This window comes from Pagrus pagrus, assembly GCF_965226575.1.
Source record: "Pagrus pagrus genome assembly, chromosome: 4".
NCBI lineage: Eukaryota > Metazoa > Chordata > Actinopteri > Spariformes > Sparidae > Pagrus > Pagrus pagrus.
The window spans coordinates 15,646,537-15,661,642 of record NC_140188.1 but is presented as its reverse complement, the minus strand read 5'-3'; the positions used below and the strand labels follow the sequence as shown (position 1 = coordinate 15,661,642).

At 42.2% G+C, this 15,106-nt stretch overlaps 1 protein-coding gene across 3 annotated transcripts; it reads right to left on the bottom strand.

Moving 5' to 3' along the window:
- LOC311255572 (uromodulin-like 1) lies at nt 1-8,869 on the bottom strand. 3 transcript variants are annotated; one of them, XM_084350149.1, is made up of 5 exons: nt 7,949-8,869; nt 6,404-6,661; nt 4,016-4,172; nt 1,641-1,773; nt 1-1,267 (listed from the first exon to the last, which is right to left on the bottom strand). In XM_084350149.1, exons 1-5 carry the CDS (start codon nt 8,593-8,595, stop codon nt 1,080-1,082), a joined length of 1,383 nt encoding a protein of 460 aa, XP_084206275.1. In that variant the 5' UTR covers nt 8,596-8,869; the 3' UTR covers nt 1-1,079. The 3 variants fall into 3 exon arrangements, with proteins under 3 accessions (XP_084206275.1, XP_084206276.1, XP_084206277.1); XM_084350150.1 differs by having other exon boundaries at nt 6,428-6,661; XM_084350151.1 differs by lacking the exon at nt 7,949-8,869 and adding an exon at nt 6,878-6,934.
- Nucleotides 8,870-15,106: the final 6,237 nt, after the last annotated feature.

Here is a 15,106-nt window from a genome sequence, read left to right as displayed (position 1 = left end):
ACATAGCGAGGGATGAAGAATCATAGTGTTGACATTGCCATAAGTGAATAATGTGCTTTACCCTATTACTTAAAAATAGGTGAAGATACCGTATAGGTATGATGTGAGAAACAATGCTATAAAGAGACAGCCTTTATATACTATATATACATTATACACTATTTCACTGTAATGATTGAGGACGATCAGAGATTCGCAGCATGAATTTCAGTCAAAGATCAAGAATTCTTCCTGACAGAGAGATCAAGAGTAGAAGAGTGCACTCAGTCGAGTGCAGATCTCCACCAGGCGTGTCTGGGGGCATGTGGGTGGGGAACAGAGAGCGCAGGGCAGGCTGTGTGGCCATCATGCATGCATGAGAGTGCTGGAATAAAGGGAAGACAATATGCAGGCTCTGGAACACCAGCGATGAAAAATTAAATTCTTAAGCCATTGAAGTAAAAATGCCAACGAAAGAATTCTCTAACATGACCACCAGGTGCATTCCCCTCACGTCTGGCGGAGATTACTAGTGAAGAAACTAGATGATAAGTCATTTTGATTGGACATTTAAAAAGAAGAAAACCAACACCGCAGAGGGTTCTTTATGTTTTCATTCAATAATAAATTTGCTTGAATTTTCTTCACCCAATGAGACACATTGTCCCTAAACCGTCTATCACAGGGGCTCAATACAAATGTCAAGCCATGAATGCATATATTATTCTAAACGAGTATATTAACGAGCTATCAATCCCAAAGAGGGATAGAAAGAGTATTGATTTGTTGCCACCGAGGGAAAATAAAGAGATCAGAGCAGCTTTTTCTATTTGGATATGGTGTTTATTTTCAGTGAATGATAATAGACTGCTCATGGTTAAGTGTGAAATTTGACCGCAACAGCTGTGTCACCTATGAGAGGAGGTGTGAATTGGATTGCTCCTCATCGTCTAGTCTGGCCTATACCGGCTGATATGACCGGCCGCCTCTGCTCTACAGTTAATATGATTGACTGCTCCTCTGTCTGTTGACTAATGTAATTGTCGGCAGCTATTTTGGTGAGGACGTGATCAGTGTAATTGGCAGTGGTTCCTCCTTGGTCACGGTAGGATCAAGTCACCTCCTGGGCGCAGACAGCCACAGCAGGCTCGCGGAGGAGCCGCCGAGTGGAGAGGCCAGATTGCCCGGCGACGGTAGGCCAGCCATACCAGCAGCAACATCACTGTGACGAGAGAGGAGCCCACGACCAGGCTTACAATGACCAGGACCAGATCCAGCTCTGTCGGGTCTAGAAATGAACCAAATAAATAATCTGACATGAGGCCACAGTCGTGATTTGAGCTTCTTTCTGTTTCATTACTTTGTTACATTTAGAAAAAGCACAACGCTTGGAGCAGCTCGAAGGTACAAAGCAATCATGATGAAGAACCAGTCTGGGCTCATTGTTTGTGTGTTTTGCACACTGATGAGCTCTCCATGATAAACCCGTGGAGACACATATATTTGCACACAGAGAGCCACTTAATTATATGGCTCTTTTCCTCACACGCTATAGATAAATGACGTGGTCATCTCTCATTTCCTGTCCTGCAGCATCTCCCACGTTTGCTGTATTATCTCAAATTGATTGTTTTCTGTTTTAAGACACAGTGAATAATTACCTATCTCCTCTGGGGAGGTAGAATTTTTCACTTCTTCCTTTACCATGGGGCCAAAGGATATGCGATTCCTGAGATTGGTGACAACAGCATCTGGACTCTCTAAGGGAAACGCACTCCTCTGCTGAAGACACTGCTATAAAAAGACAAGGGGAATATGTGTCATGTGAGTGTGAAAAATGAAAGAGAAGACAACGGGTAATTAACTTTTTGGAAGAAGGATGGTGCTCCTGTTTATCGTCAAAACTACCCAGAACAATGCACAGAGAGAGTAATTGAAATAATAAAGGTGCATTTCTCTGATAAAAATGTCTGAACCATGTTTTGCTTTGTGGTCTTTTTTTTATTCTGATAAAAAGGCAGGAGCAGAAGCATCTATTTCAAATAGAGTGTCGGAAATAGGATTTTAGCTTGAAAGCGACTCTTTCTTTTAATCTATGCGGCCCCCACTGAGCTGGAGCAGTTCAAACAAGGCAGCTGAAATATAATGTATAGCTCTTGTGGAAATGTTTCAGGAAAATGTGAAGGGGTGCAAAGAGGGAAACGTGATTTTAAGAAAACAAGGGGGAAAAAAGATCAATAGAAACACACAGAAGTGGGTTATGTTGAAAACAGGCAAGTTCACACTTCACACATATAGTGACAGAGCAATTGCAAACACTTGAACTTGTATGAGTTGAAATTGATCATTATCTGCAGCTAGAAAAACATGCTGGTCTAAGAGACCTTTGCAACAGAGTGCCACAGGAATGAGTCCAAAAACCTAGAAATAAGTCAGCATTTTTGCACATCCGGTTCCCTTGTCTCGAAGTCAATGGGTTTTTTGCACTGGTTTTTGGTTTGATGCCTTGAATAAAGTCTGTGGTTAACACAAGCTCAAGAAATGTTCATGTTTTGTTCCACAACATAATATACGGCAGCACCTCACGTGTGAATTGTAAAGTGTTTATGGTGTCAAAAAAGGTGGTTGCTAACAAGCGTCTAAATGAGACTGCAGAGGTTGTCAGGGACATTAAACATCATTACGCCGCACACAGAAACTTCTCTACTCACTAGTCCGTCTTTACAGGCTTTTCATCTATAGGTTGATCAATTCATAGTAAAGTGCGTATGATAGCGCAGTAAGATGCTTAATGTTGATTTTAAAGTCATGCAACCAACCCAATCGCCAGAATAAATGCTAGCCAAGTACGTTTCTGCAAAACCACATATAAGCCAAAACTGAACGTTTTTTTTTGTTATAGTGCAACTTCCCATTTGTCTAGGTTGGATTTTCTATTTCTCTCTTGTCACAACACTGTGCTCACGCTTAGGTTTACATGATTTTGGTCACAACAAAAACCGCTTGACAACACAAAAATGGGTAGAAATGTCCTCAGCTGTCCCTTAAAAAAAATGCCATTTTTCTTTTAATTCAGTATTCAAATTTCGGTCACCCGTAACGCCAACTCCTTCACCTCCACCTCCTGTTGCAACAGGTTTATATGCCATGTTTTGTACAAATGTCAACCTTGGACTAACTTTAGCTACTTCTACTTCAAAAATCTTAAAAATGGTCTTCCTCTGTGAAGATTATCTTGCTGAAAAAATGTCCAAGTATCATAAACTTGTGCCACAGAGGCAATAATCCAAAATACAATTCAAAAATCACATAGGCTTTTTACCAAGGGAACCAGGGCGATGCTAAGTTCCAGGTTAGCCTACAAAAGTACATCCCTGCAGCACTGTATACTAGAAAACATGAGGAGACATCACCCAAGAGCTGTAGACGTGCTTTGCAAAGGCAGACATCAGAATGAGTCTCCAGAGTTCATTCTCTGTTTCACCTCTGCCCTTCACCATGTGCTTGTCAAATGATTCATTTTTTCCCATTAAATCAAGGGCCTCATTCCCACAGCAGCAGGAGACAGCAGTTGGTATCAGCATCCTTTTGCCGCTCTGCAAGTGTTATTCTGAAAACTTAGCAAAGACCTTATCCGACCTTCAGCACACATAATGGCATGACAGATGCTTTAGGCTGCATGTCTTTGGCCGTCGGCCTCGGTCTTAGTCAGAACATCTCACTCTCTTCACATTTAGGCATCATACTACACCCACTTTTTTCCACTTTTGATACAGGAAAACAATCCGTCCTCCTCTCCTAGTTTTCATTTCATATTCAACCATAAAGTCATTTATCTCCTCTCACCTCTGCTCCTCTTCCTTACTCACCTTGGTCTCTTTTCTCCCCCCCCCCCAAACCCATTTACATCAGCCTGCTCGCTTCTCATCTGTCTCCCCTGTTTTCACAGTGTCACACCCTGTGTCACTAAATTTAAATCACTCTCAGCCGCTCATTCTCTCGCATTCATGACACCGTGCACTCGCTGCAGTCTTACCCTTTCACAGTCGGAGCGGTTCCTCAGGCAGACACTGAGATCGCAGTGTAGGTACACTACTGAGTAATTAATCATTTGAAAAAGACTGATGGTGAAGCTGGCCCTGGTTGACAGGGCACTGGGCAGCAGCGTGATCCCCGCTGGCTCTGCTGCTAACCTGAGGTAGCAACACAAACACCACAGTATATAACCTTAGCAGAGTCATTTTCCCTTGAGAGAAACAGTCACATTTTTCAGAAACAATTTCAAACTGAGAATATCTTGCAGGTAAAGCCTCAGTACAGCTGTCTTAATCAATAAACACGAGAGCAGGAAAACCATAAACAAGCAAGCTATCAATAATTTGTATTGAATTGGGTTGGAAGCTTAAGAGAAAAGAAATCTGGTTAGGTAAAGGTCAGCTTTCCCTTTGTGCTACAGTCAGATTAGTTTCATTACTCATGGTCCATGATAATAACTTAAAGAGGTCATATTATGCTAATTTTCAGGTTCATACTTTTATTTGCGGGTCCTCGTAGAATAAGTTTACATACTTTAATTTTCAAAAAGTACATTATTTTTCTCATACCGTGCATCGCTGCAGCATCCCTTTTCACACTCTTATCTTGTTTTAGTGAAGGTTCAGTCTTTGGTGAGAGTTGCACATGCGCATTACTCAACGGGCAGGATGTAGCCAATCAGAGGCAGAGTAGAACGAGTCATGCTGACAAAGGTAGTGTGATCTAAAATAACACTGCTACAGCTGGTAACCATGGCTGCGGTACAACCGTACTGTACATGTTCGAGCCCAATTCTGATACCGAAACACAGGCAGAACAAACCAAACTACCTTCACAAACCAAGACTGGAGCAGGACGTTTCAGAGTGGTGGAGTCAAATTACAATTTTGTAACTAGGCCTATATTTTATTTCAAATATAATGTTTTAATTTTGCAATTTCTCCACATCACAGTAGCAACTGTATGTCTGCTGACTGACTGGAGTATATTTTATAAAATATATATAAACATACATATATTTATATAACATCTGTTACATAGTGACAGAAGTAAAGGCTCCACTCATAACCAGGCATCTCATAACCAGGCTGTGCAGCAGCAGTGTTTTCTTAGGTGTGGACTTTTTCACTTTGCAGACCTTTAAATAACACAATAACGGAAAGACAAAAACCCAAAAGGCACAATATGACCTCTTTAAGAAGATGTGTATTTAAATTCAGCATTTTTATCTAGAACTGTGTTTGGCCAGTTTACTCAGCATCTGATTTAAAGGTGCAGTATGTAAGAATTCTTACTCCAAACCAGCAGGGGGCAGCATATCATTAGAGTAACCGCTAACTGCTTCTAACTGTAGCTGCTATTAGCTAGTTAGCTCAGTTAACCATGCAGCTAGTGGTCATATTAGTTGAGTCTGCCCAGTTTGGGAGCTCAGAGTAGTGTTGGTGTCTTTTACTACTAGACTATCACCTCTTCAGGTACAATGTGGCTTGGAGCTGACTTAAATATTTAAAAAATATTCCTGCAACACAAGACATATACGTCTTCAACAAAATCGAAAAAGGAATTTCTTCATATTCTGTTGATAATTGTAGTTAATTTTGGAATGTTTTAAACAAAATTCTTACATATAGCACCTTAAAGGCTGACATTGAAGGTTTTCTTCATTCTACCTGGAAGAGATACATATTAAAAAGATTTGTCCCAGGTGTACACACTTTTTTACAAGATTTTTTGAGATGCACAGTAAAAGTCAACAGCCAGCCTATTCACATTTTCCCATATTTTAGAGGTGGTGTATTTATACTGCTGCCTCTCTAAGAGTACAGCAGTACACTGAATTTCCATCTATCTGAGTGATGCTGCCTCACAGAGATAACACCATAAACTTATAGCAGTCCTCTGGTACCGAGCGGAGAATATTCAGCTCTTAAAAAATGACCTGCAACTCCCTGGATTGATATGAATTGAAGTTACACTGTTTCTCCAGTAAACACATTTTGTAAGTCTAGCGGGGTTTTTTAAGGCAGTTACAGAGGTTGAAATGTGCATTATTCATGGCCCTATTCCTATAATATGCCCAAAAAAACAAACAGCAGATTTTTATCATTCATTTTGACAACGTCAGTGCAATTTCAACCTTATTAGGTAGCATAGGAAATAGAAAAAAAGAAACTGCAATGAAAGACTGGCAGCAGATTCATCAGAAAATGTACTGTACATTTCGGACTGCTGCATTTGCTGACTCTTTTCGTCTATTTTTAGTTTTAATACTGAGGGAAAATAGACTTTCAGAGCTGCGTGTCCTCATAGTCTTTTGCTTAATCAAGAATCTTTACCTTGAAATGAAAACACAGCGAACTCAACACAAATAAAATCCCTTCCCAGTCACCTTATTTCAGCCTTTCCTTTGTACCTGGAGAAAAGGCAGCAGGTGGAGTTGGTGAGGTCAGGCTGGATCGTTGGGGACAGGCAACAGGAGGTGACCTCAAGGTTTATCCGACTGTTGTTTGTCTTCAGGTTGATAACCACTCTGAGGTTCCCCATGGCTGGAACAGCATCACCAGGCTCTACACCTCTCCCCGAGTTCAGACTCATCTCTGCTGTGTAGTTCCCACTGCCACACATGTCATCGGAAACTTCTGTTACACTGGCAAAGGACAGGCAACAATGGTATGCACATTTAAATAAAGGACTACATCAGTAACTGTGCTTGTTTAAGGCCATATGGTACATTACAAATAACATATTAACCATGGCCAGAAGGAATATGCTTTAGCAGATAGACATGATTGATTTCCCTTCCAGGCAGTAATTTATTTCCATCTATTTTGCTGTATATGAACTCCAGAGAGCTGAAACTTACTTGAGATGCATAATCCATCACAGTGAAGGATTGTGTCAAACTTGAGCAGGAACTTTTTGAAGTCTGGTCCAAATCAGTGTTGGCACATTTAAGGATTTTCTGACAAATTAGATGAGCTGCCAAAAAGCATCCTTTTCTATGGAAACAAGACTTAACAGTCTACAGGCACAGCTAGCAGCCCTGTGAGGCTGGACATATGCAAACTGATGCTTTGAGCTAAATGTTAATGTCATAATGCTCACAGTGACAATGCTAGTATGCTGATGTTTAGCAGGTATACAATGTTTGCTATCTTCTTTTGGCCTGTTAGCATGCTAACAATAGCTGATTTAGCTATTTACACAAAGTCCACCTGAGATCAATAGGAATGTTTTGCAGGTATTTGGTCAGAAACCAACACGCTAGATAACCATTAAAGTACAAGCATGAAAAAGTTAAAGTATAAAGTATATGTAACATTTTTGCCACTTGCCACGATTTCATACTCCAAACCAATAGGAGGCAGCATACTACCAAAGTAACTTCTAACTGCTTCTAGTTGTGGCTGTCATTAGCTAGTTAGCTCAGTTAGCTGTGCAGCTAGCTGCCCGGACTGGGAGCTCGGGGCAGAGGCTAGCTAATTAGCATGCTTACTTCAGTAGCTAACTTCAGAAACAACGTCAAAAAATGTTTGTATATAATTGTATTAACTTTTAAATGTATTAAACTGAAATTCTTATGTATACAGACTTTAAGGAATTGCAGAGGCCACATTGTGTGAGTATGGTTTGTCTTGTCTAGGTTTGATCCTCTACCACCGCATGACTGCAATATTTTTAAGCCGCAGACTCCCAGATATTAGATTAAGGAGAGGCCTAAATGCATCAGAATAGAAGTGTTTTCAGAACTGTAACAGCTCTTCACTGCATCACATTCTGGCAGCATTAATTTAGGGAAGAAATAAAGCAGTTTGCTGTGATGGATTATCTACTTAATAGGATATCTTGTGCAAAATCACCAGTATGGTTCTTTAATTTGTTAACGCATGATTAATAGATAATGCCAGAATAATAGGACACATAATATGATTACCCAGAGAGATAAAGAGGTGAGGTCCTTCTCCTGTGTTTCCTCCTTGGCAGCTCTGATTCAGACTCCGGCAGTAACAGCCTACGCCCAGACTCCTGTATTGATGCCCCCCCTTCAGACACAGCACGTGTTGACCTGGTGGCATTTTGTGCTTCAAATATCTCAGCTTTGGCTCTCTTTAATTGTGTTTTGGTGTTGTTTTCAGTGAGCAGTGTCCGCTCACTAGACTCAACAGTTGTCTGCGCAGTAGTTGCTTCAGGTTCAGACAAAGTGACCCCTGCTGCAATAGCCTCCTGAGCTTTAGAGGACTCTCTGTGAGATTGTTTTTGTGCTGATTTCTCTGCAAACTGACCTTGCTCAAGTGTCCCACCTCTCTCCAGATGATTAGTTTCAACAAGTGCTCTCAGTGTTTTTGTTGAAGTCTCGTAGGTCATACTGTTGGCACTTTTTGTAGCAGTCCCATCAACATTGGCAGGGTCATGATCAGATTTACTGTTGGCAGGTGAAAGCAGTGAATAGGCGAGGTTGGTGGCCTGTGGGCTAGCCTTTCCAGATTCAGGACAGCCTGTGCTACAGTTGCCATTTTCAGGTTTTGTGTGTGCTGAATTAAAATGATGTTTTCCTGTGTTTCCAGCCTGTGTTTTATCCATTTTCTCTGGAGCGGTATGATCAATCTCACTTGCTCCAATTGTTGTTTCAGTTGTCCCGCCTGACTTAGCACAGCCAATTGTCCTACAGCTGGTTTCATTAATAATGTCTATAGGCGAGATCGCTGTAGGTGGTACAGAATCAGTCACAGCTCCAAGTATCGCTTGACTTATTGAGGTCTTTTCAGGTAATGCATGCACATTATGTTGGTCTGCTCCATCTAGTGTATGTGTATGAGTCCTCTCATGTAGAGGATGTTTGACTTCGAAATAATTTGTTGAGACAGCTGTTTTGATGTCTTTGAATGATGAACAGTCTACTACCATGGTAGGTGTAGAGTCATGTGCCCCACCAGCTCTGTGGGCAGCATTTAACAAACCACCCTGGATGCCCTGTCCAGGGTCACTGACACGAGGTGTTGGGATCATACCAGGCAACTCGTGTTGGCTTTGTTCGATAGCCTGCACAGAGATTTCCTGCTCAGGCTCCTCTAGACTCTCTCTGTTCACAGCAGGGGTGAGTTTGCTAGTGGTCGGAGTTGTGGGAGGCTCTATAGGTGACAAAGACTCAATATGATTACTGGACTGTACCGTACGTTCAGCATTTGCAGCTTGAGATGACTTTTCAATAACAACTTGCACATGCTCAGTCATGGTCAGGGCTGATTCAGTAACTGCCGTGGACACAATGAGACCGGCTGGTGGCAGAGACACAAAATCACTAGTTTTATTTTCTGTTATCTGAAAATCGGAGGTAACATTCATTATCCGGTCAGCAGACTGCTGTGAGGAGGTATTGGGGAGCTGAAGGTCACTTCTGGAATTAATGTGTGCAACAGGGAAAGTGTTGTCATCCGAAGTGCCCCGTGGTGTGGAGGGATCTTGCTTTTCAGTTGTTTTTGCTGCATGATGCTCTATGTCAGAAAAGGCATTGTTAAGCACATCATTAGCCTGCATTTGTGGTATTTCCGGCAGAGTATCTGACTCAGCAAATGCTGTGGTGCCAGTTGGATCATTTTTGTCAAAATCCTCATTTATTGCCTGCTTAGTGTTTTGGATCTGAATTGCAAACAACATGGGTAGAGCAGGTGTAGTTTTTAATATGTTGTTGCCATCTACCTCTTGCAGCTTATTGTGGCCATTTTCACCAGTGTTTTTTATTGCTGGTTTCTCAATCTGTGTTACAGACAAAGAGCTGAATTCTTCAGTGTTACTGACGTGGTGTTTCCTCCTCTCAGTTGTTTGTGTTATAAAAGGAGTATCATTATTTTCCCCTCTTCTTTCTGCCATTTGCTTTGTGACTGCATCTGCCAAGGTCACTATCTTTTGCAGACTGTCATTCTCCTCAGTTTGATTTGTATCAGCAGGAGTCCCTAACAAGGACTCAGCGTGTCCTCTTTCACTATTTACATATTCAACATTGGAATTGGCCTTCACTACTTCTTTTTCTGATGCTGATCTTGTTAGCCCTGTCAAGCCATAGGTGTCAGGTAAACTGTCACCTCCAAACATCATGAGGTTTAGCCGCGGTGACATGCTGCCAAGAGGAAATTGATCGCTCTTTGCTTCAGGGCTCATTGATGCCATTAGGGTCTGTACAGATCTCTGCTTGTTATCATCAACAGGAGCATGCAAAGCATCTGAATGGGCTGTCTGCTCTGACAGTTTAAATGAGCAGGGCTGGCTTGAAGTCATGTCAGAGGAGGAGGAGGAGGAGGAGGAGGAGGAGGAGGAGGAGGAGGAGGACTGGCTTATCTGAGGGGTTGATTGCACTTGGTGAGGCCGCAACTTGCCAATGGAGATGTGGGCCTCAAATGACGAGGCTCCGGTTGTGGGTGGAGTGGTAGGTGAGTCATTATACATCTGCAGGAGCTGGGCAGGATTCACTGATGTAGATAAATTCACATCTTCAATTATGTTGGAGGTCAAAGGGTCCTTGACACTCGATTCAAATATATGCCCAGGGATAATGTGTTTTTCTTGCCCGCTCTCATTCTTAGTCTGTGAAAGTGTTTTCTTCGAAACTGAAGCACCAAATTTATACCTGTGATCTGAGGTGCTGTAAATAATTGATGCACTGAGAGTAGAACTGTTTTCTGTAAAGTGGGGCTGAGCGGGCAGGAACCCAGCTGTGACTGCCAATGGTGGGGTGTTGAGTGACAACATGCTACCGATACTGTTCGGCTCAGGGTTTGCTGAATCTCTGGGCTTCAATGCATCACTAAATTTTGAAGTGCCAACTACGAATGTTTGAGAGAGTTTCGGGACTGTTCTTGGTGTAGCAGTCACTGAAAGCGTAGTATCAGCCACTTTGTTCTGAGAGGTTTCTTTTGTAAGTGCAGAAGTATTTCCGTGCTTTGGAAGCATACCCCTAGACGGATGAGGTTTAATCTGTGTGTATGGCTCTTTGGGGATAGATGTCACTCTTGATAGTTTGGGGGTCTGAGATCTCACAGCTGAGTGCAGTGGTCTGTGAGTGCTTGTCACTTTGTCGGGAAATGGCTTATTTTTGATTTCCACAATCCGTGCAATATTGTCACCCAGATGAATGCCCCTGTGCTCCGTTGTTCCTAGCTGTTTAATCAAACTGTGGGAGGAAGACAGGTTTGTAACAGCTAGCCCTTTGTCTCTGTTAAGCTCTCTAGAATTAGTAGCTGGTCCAGGGGGAACATTTGTCATGTCCTCTCTCCTGATTTCCCCGCTATGTTTAAAGTCTTCCATGCTCGCTGTTCCCTCTCTGCTAGCTAAATACTCTCTCTGCTTTTGGGCTACACCTTCTTCATCTCTCACTTCATCTTGTCCTGGTTCTTTCTTTTGACTCAAAGTTACATCCTCCTCTCCAACGTTCCCTTCACCTTCTTCGTTTGTGTCTTTTTTCCCGCTTTCCATCTTATCTGATCCAAAAAGCTCAGCTCTTTTGTTCCCCAACTTTTCATCTCCCCTGCTGTCTTCTTCTTCCTCCAACTTTAGTATCTCTTTTGTCTCTTTAATGTCTTTGCCCTGCTCACCCTTTGTCTTGATAATCTGTTTGTCCTCGTCTTCTGCAACTACAGTCAACACCTGCTTATTTTTATCTCCCAGCTTCAGATTGTGGACTATTGCTGACTCTCTGATTAAATCTGTGTTATTTTGTACAAAAGACTGGCGTGTTGATGCCACATGGTTATCATTCCTAGCATCAAGACTCCTCTCCGGAGTGATTTTTGATTGACTCCCTAAAAGTTTGCTCATTGTCAGTCTCTCAGGAAATGGCTTGCTTGATACTGTGATAGTAAACATGGAGGCGTCATCATCAAAATCCCGTCTCGACTCTGAAAGAGACAACACAAAAGGCACAACAACTTTTCCTGTTGTAACAGTTGGAGTTTGTGGTTCTGTCGTAACTGGTTTACTCGCTGGCCCTGAGGGATCAACAAAAGCCTGCTTAACAATGCTCTTAAATGTGTGAGACTCTTGCGTATCTGTCAGGCGTCTCTTGGTGGTTACTGATGCAAACTTGATGGCAGTATCCTTCAGTAACAAAGTAAATACGGGTTCTTTGGTCTGATAGTTTGGTTTAGCTGGTGTTTGGCTGCTCAATACAGAGATCAAAGAGTCCGCTCTTCCTGTCAGAGAGTGAGACTCAGGATGTTTGACCGCAGAAGTTGGATGGATTGCAGTGCTCTGATCAATACCTTCTGGAAGAATACTTTCCTGGCTGCTGTGAGGTTTTTCAGCCGTGACGTGAGTTTTGTTTACTGACCCACTGCTGACATCCAAAGATATGTTTTGGATATATAAATTCTTGATGTTTGTTGAGAGACTGTGGGAAGCGTTTTCGGTATTCTTACTGATATCTATCAGTTGTGACTGTGGGTCCCCGACGCTCACCTTCATTCCAAACATCTCTTGTTCTCCACTTCTCACTGGTTTCCTTACAGTCTGAAGTGGCTCTGAAGAGTGATAAAATGCTGTGGTTGTTGAAATCGGTCTCTCTGTGACAACAGCTTCAGTGGCATACATGTTCCTTGCAAGTGTGTCAAATGCAACTTTTGCTGTATCGGTAAGAACGGATTTAATTTGGGAACTATTCAAAATGCCTCGACTATGATTCATAGTTTTCTTGTAGGATAAAGAAGCAAATGTCAGATTGTAAACCAGTTCTTCCCTCACTCCGAAACTAGAATGCTTGCTAATGTTTTGATGACTGATGTCCTTGTTCAGTATTTCTTCTTGTTTTCCAGTTGACTGTTGATGTAAACTGGGTAAGGAGGTTTTAAATGGACTGAAATCTAAAGCGAGCCCCTCCATACCAGGGGAGTCTGAAGTGTCCTGAGGTGATGGTGCAGGCAGAGCCACAGATTTCTCAGTGGACGGCAGTGTTCGATCTTTCAGGCAGGTCAGACACGAGTTTGTCACAGTGTTTCCTCTGACTGAATCTTCTGCCGTATCACTTCGGAAGATGGATTGCACTGTACCGAACGGATAATCATTCCTATCCAGGTTTGAAATCCCCTTTTCATCCTTGCCTTGAGATCGCTTTTCATCATTGTCATTACGCGGCGCAGCCAGGTTATCAATTACACGAGGATGAGATGCAGATAGGATTGGAACTCCCGGCCCTCTGTCAGCAGATGTGAGCGTAATAGAGTCAGTGTTTCTCTGATTCCTTTTATCAAGCAGAGTGTGAAGCCAAAGAGGGGTTTTCAGTGCATCTGTGGACAAATGGACTTCTGGCTCAGAGCTGCCATTCATCATTGATTCAAATGCAGCTTGTGTAGAAAAGAAAACGATCTTCTCATAATTAGAGATCAACGGGTATTCTGGTTCAGTGTGAATCCTCCAAGCTAATGGATCGTCTGTCGTTGATGTGTGAGCGTTTTGCCCATTTCTGGAAACAAAACGCTCTCTGCTCGGCGAGGCAATTACAGCCGATGCTTTTGTGGTTTGTGTTGTCTCATCAGGTGCCAGCAGTCTGGTGTCAAACAAGTCCGCCCCTGGAAACTTGGCGTGTTGAAGCGTATTCTCTGTAGGTATTGCTGCTGTGCCATGACCAGTTGTGTTTTCCTCTTTCACAAGCAGATCTTTTGTGACAGTTGTGCCTTTTGTTTGTTCTGCGTTGTAACCTTGGGAATCGTCTTTTTCTGCCCTGACTGCACAGAAAAAAACAAAACATGTCACTCAAATTTCTGCCCCGAAAGCTGTCCTTCTTGAAAGAATGTTGAGAATAATGTTAGGAGATATTATCTAAGACATTCATATTTAATCAATTTAGTCTATATTTTCAAGATCCCACTCAGAATCAACTGGGTTTGCATCATATATACATATGATATTATCATGTAAGACAATATTTATGTTGATCTATGTTATAACGGGCAATGTGTACATTTGGCCAAATAAAAAGTGGATCAGGATATTCAACACAAACAGGAGTCAGGTTCCTCCAAAAGCCACAAACTAATTTGGAAGAGATTGGGTTTCTTTCTAACACTGTTTTGATGACTGAAGGGAGCAGTCATGCCCCCACTTAATTTGGGCTCATCTCCCTCAGTGATCATGGACACTTGGAAGGAGTGTTGGGTGATAAATTAGGATGGTTACTAATTAGGCAGTATTTTTAGATGTCTGCTTCAGCATCAGGCTTTACAGCTGCAGTACAAAAAGTGCAGTCCAGTGGTAGAAGGAGAATATAATGAAAAATAGTCTAATCAGTACTGCATCCCCAGAATGAACACGGCAGTCTGCAGGTCTATGCAACCTTCATCTGTACTCTATCTGTTTAAGTCCCTCTAGCTCTGCTTTCCACTCAAACTGGCATCCTCCCATTAGTTAACTTAATAGTCTTGTTCTGATTTTTCACCACTGGAGGTGCTGTAGAGATTTTTTTTGAGAGGGTCCACATGTTATTGATACCACAAGGACACATCAATGACAACAGGGGTGACATGTTACGTATTGCCGCTGTATGCAGAGGGCTGTAATGGTCACACAATGGACAACAGGGTAGATTTAAGGTGGATTTATGCCTCTCTCTGGATGTGTTCTAGTGAATCCAATAGTAGCCACCTGCAGCACAGGAATTGATTCATAGTCCAACATAGGAATTTACTATCTGATTTGGTGTGGGTAGCCAAGAACCACATATTATAAATCTGTGTAGGACTGGAACCTGTAAAAAAACAATTAAGCAGCCCAAGCTGACCAATAAAAAGGGCCCTAAATTTCATATGCAGACTGTTCAGGAAGGTTATGTCTAGGCAAAAAGGACCCTCAGACAATAAAAGGCTGACAACAAAACAAGAATCCAAGAGAACAAAAACTGAACAAACCAGTAAAGGAGACCAGGGAGACCCGAGGAACAGGGGCAGGAAAGCAGCTAAAACACAAGGAGCAAAGTAGGACTGGGAAACAGGTGTGAAAAAGCAGACAAACCAGGAAAAAGTGAGGGAAAACACTGAAAAGTGTAAAACAAAACATGACAAATTAGGCAAAAACCTGAGAAAATACAACAGGAAACATCCTAAAAGAAACC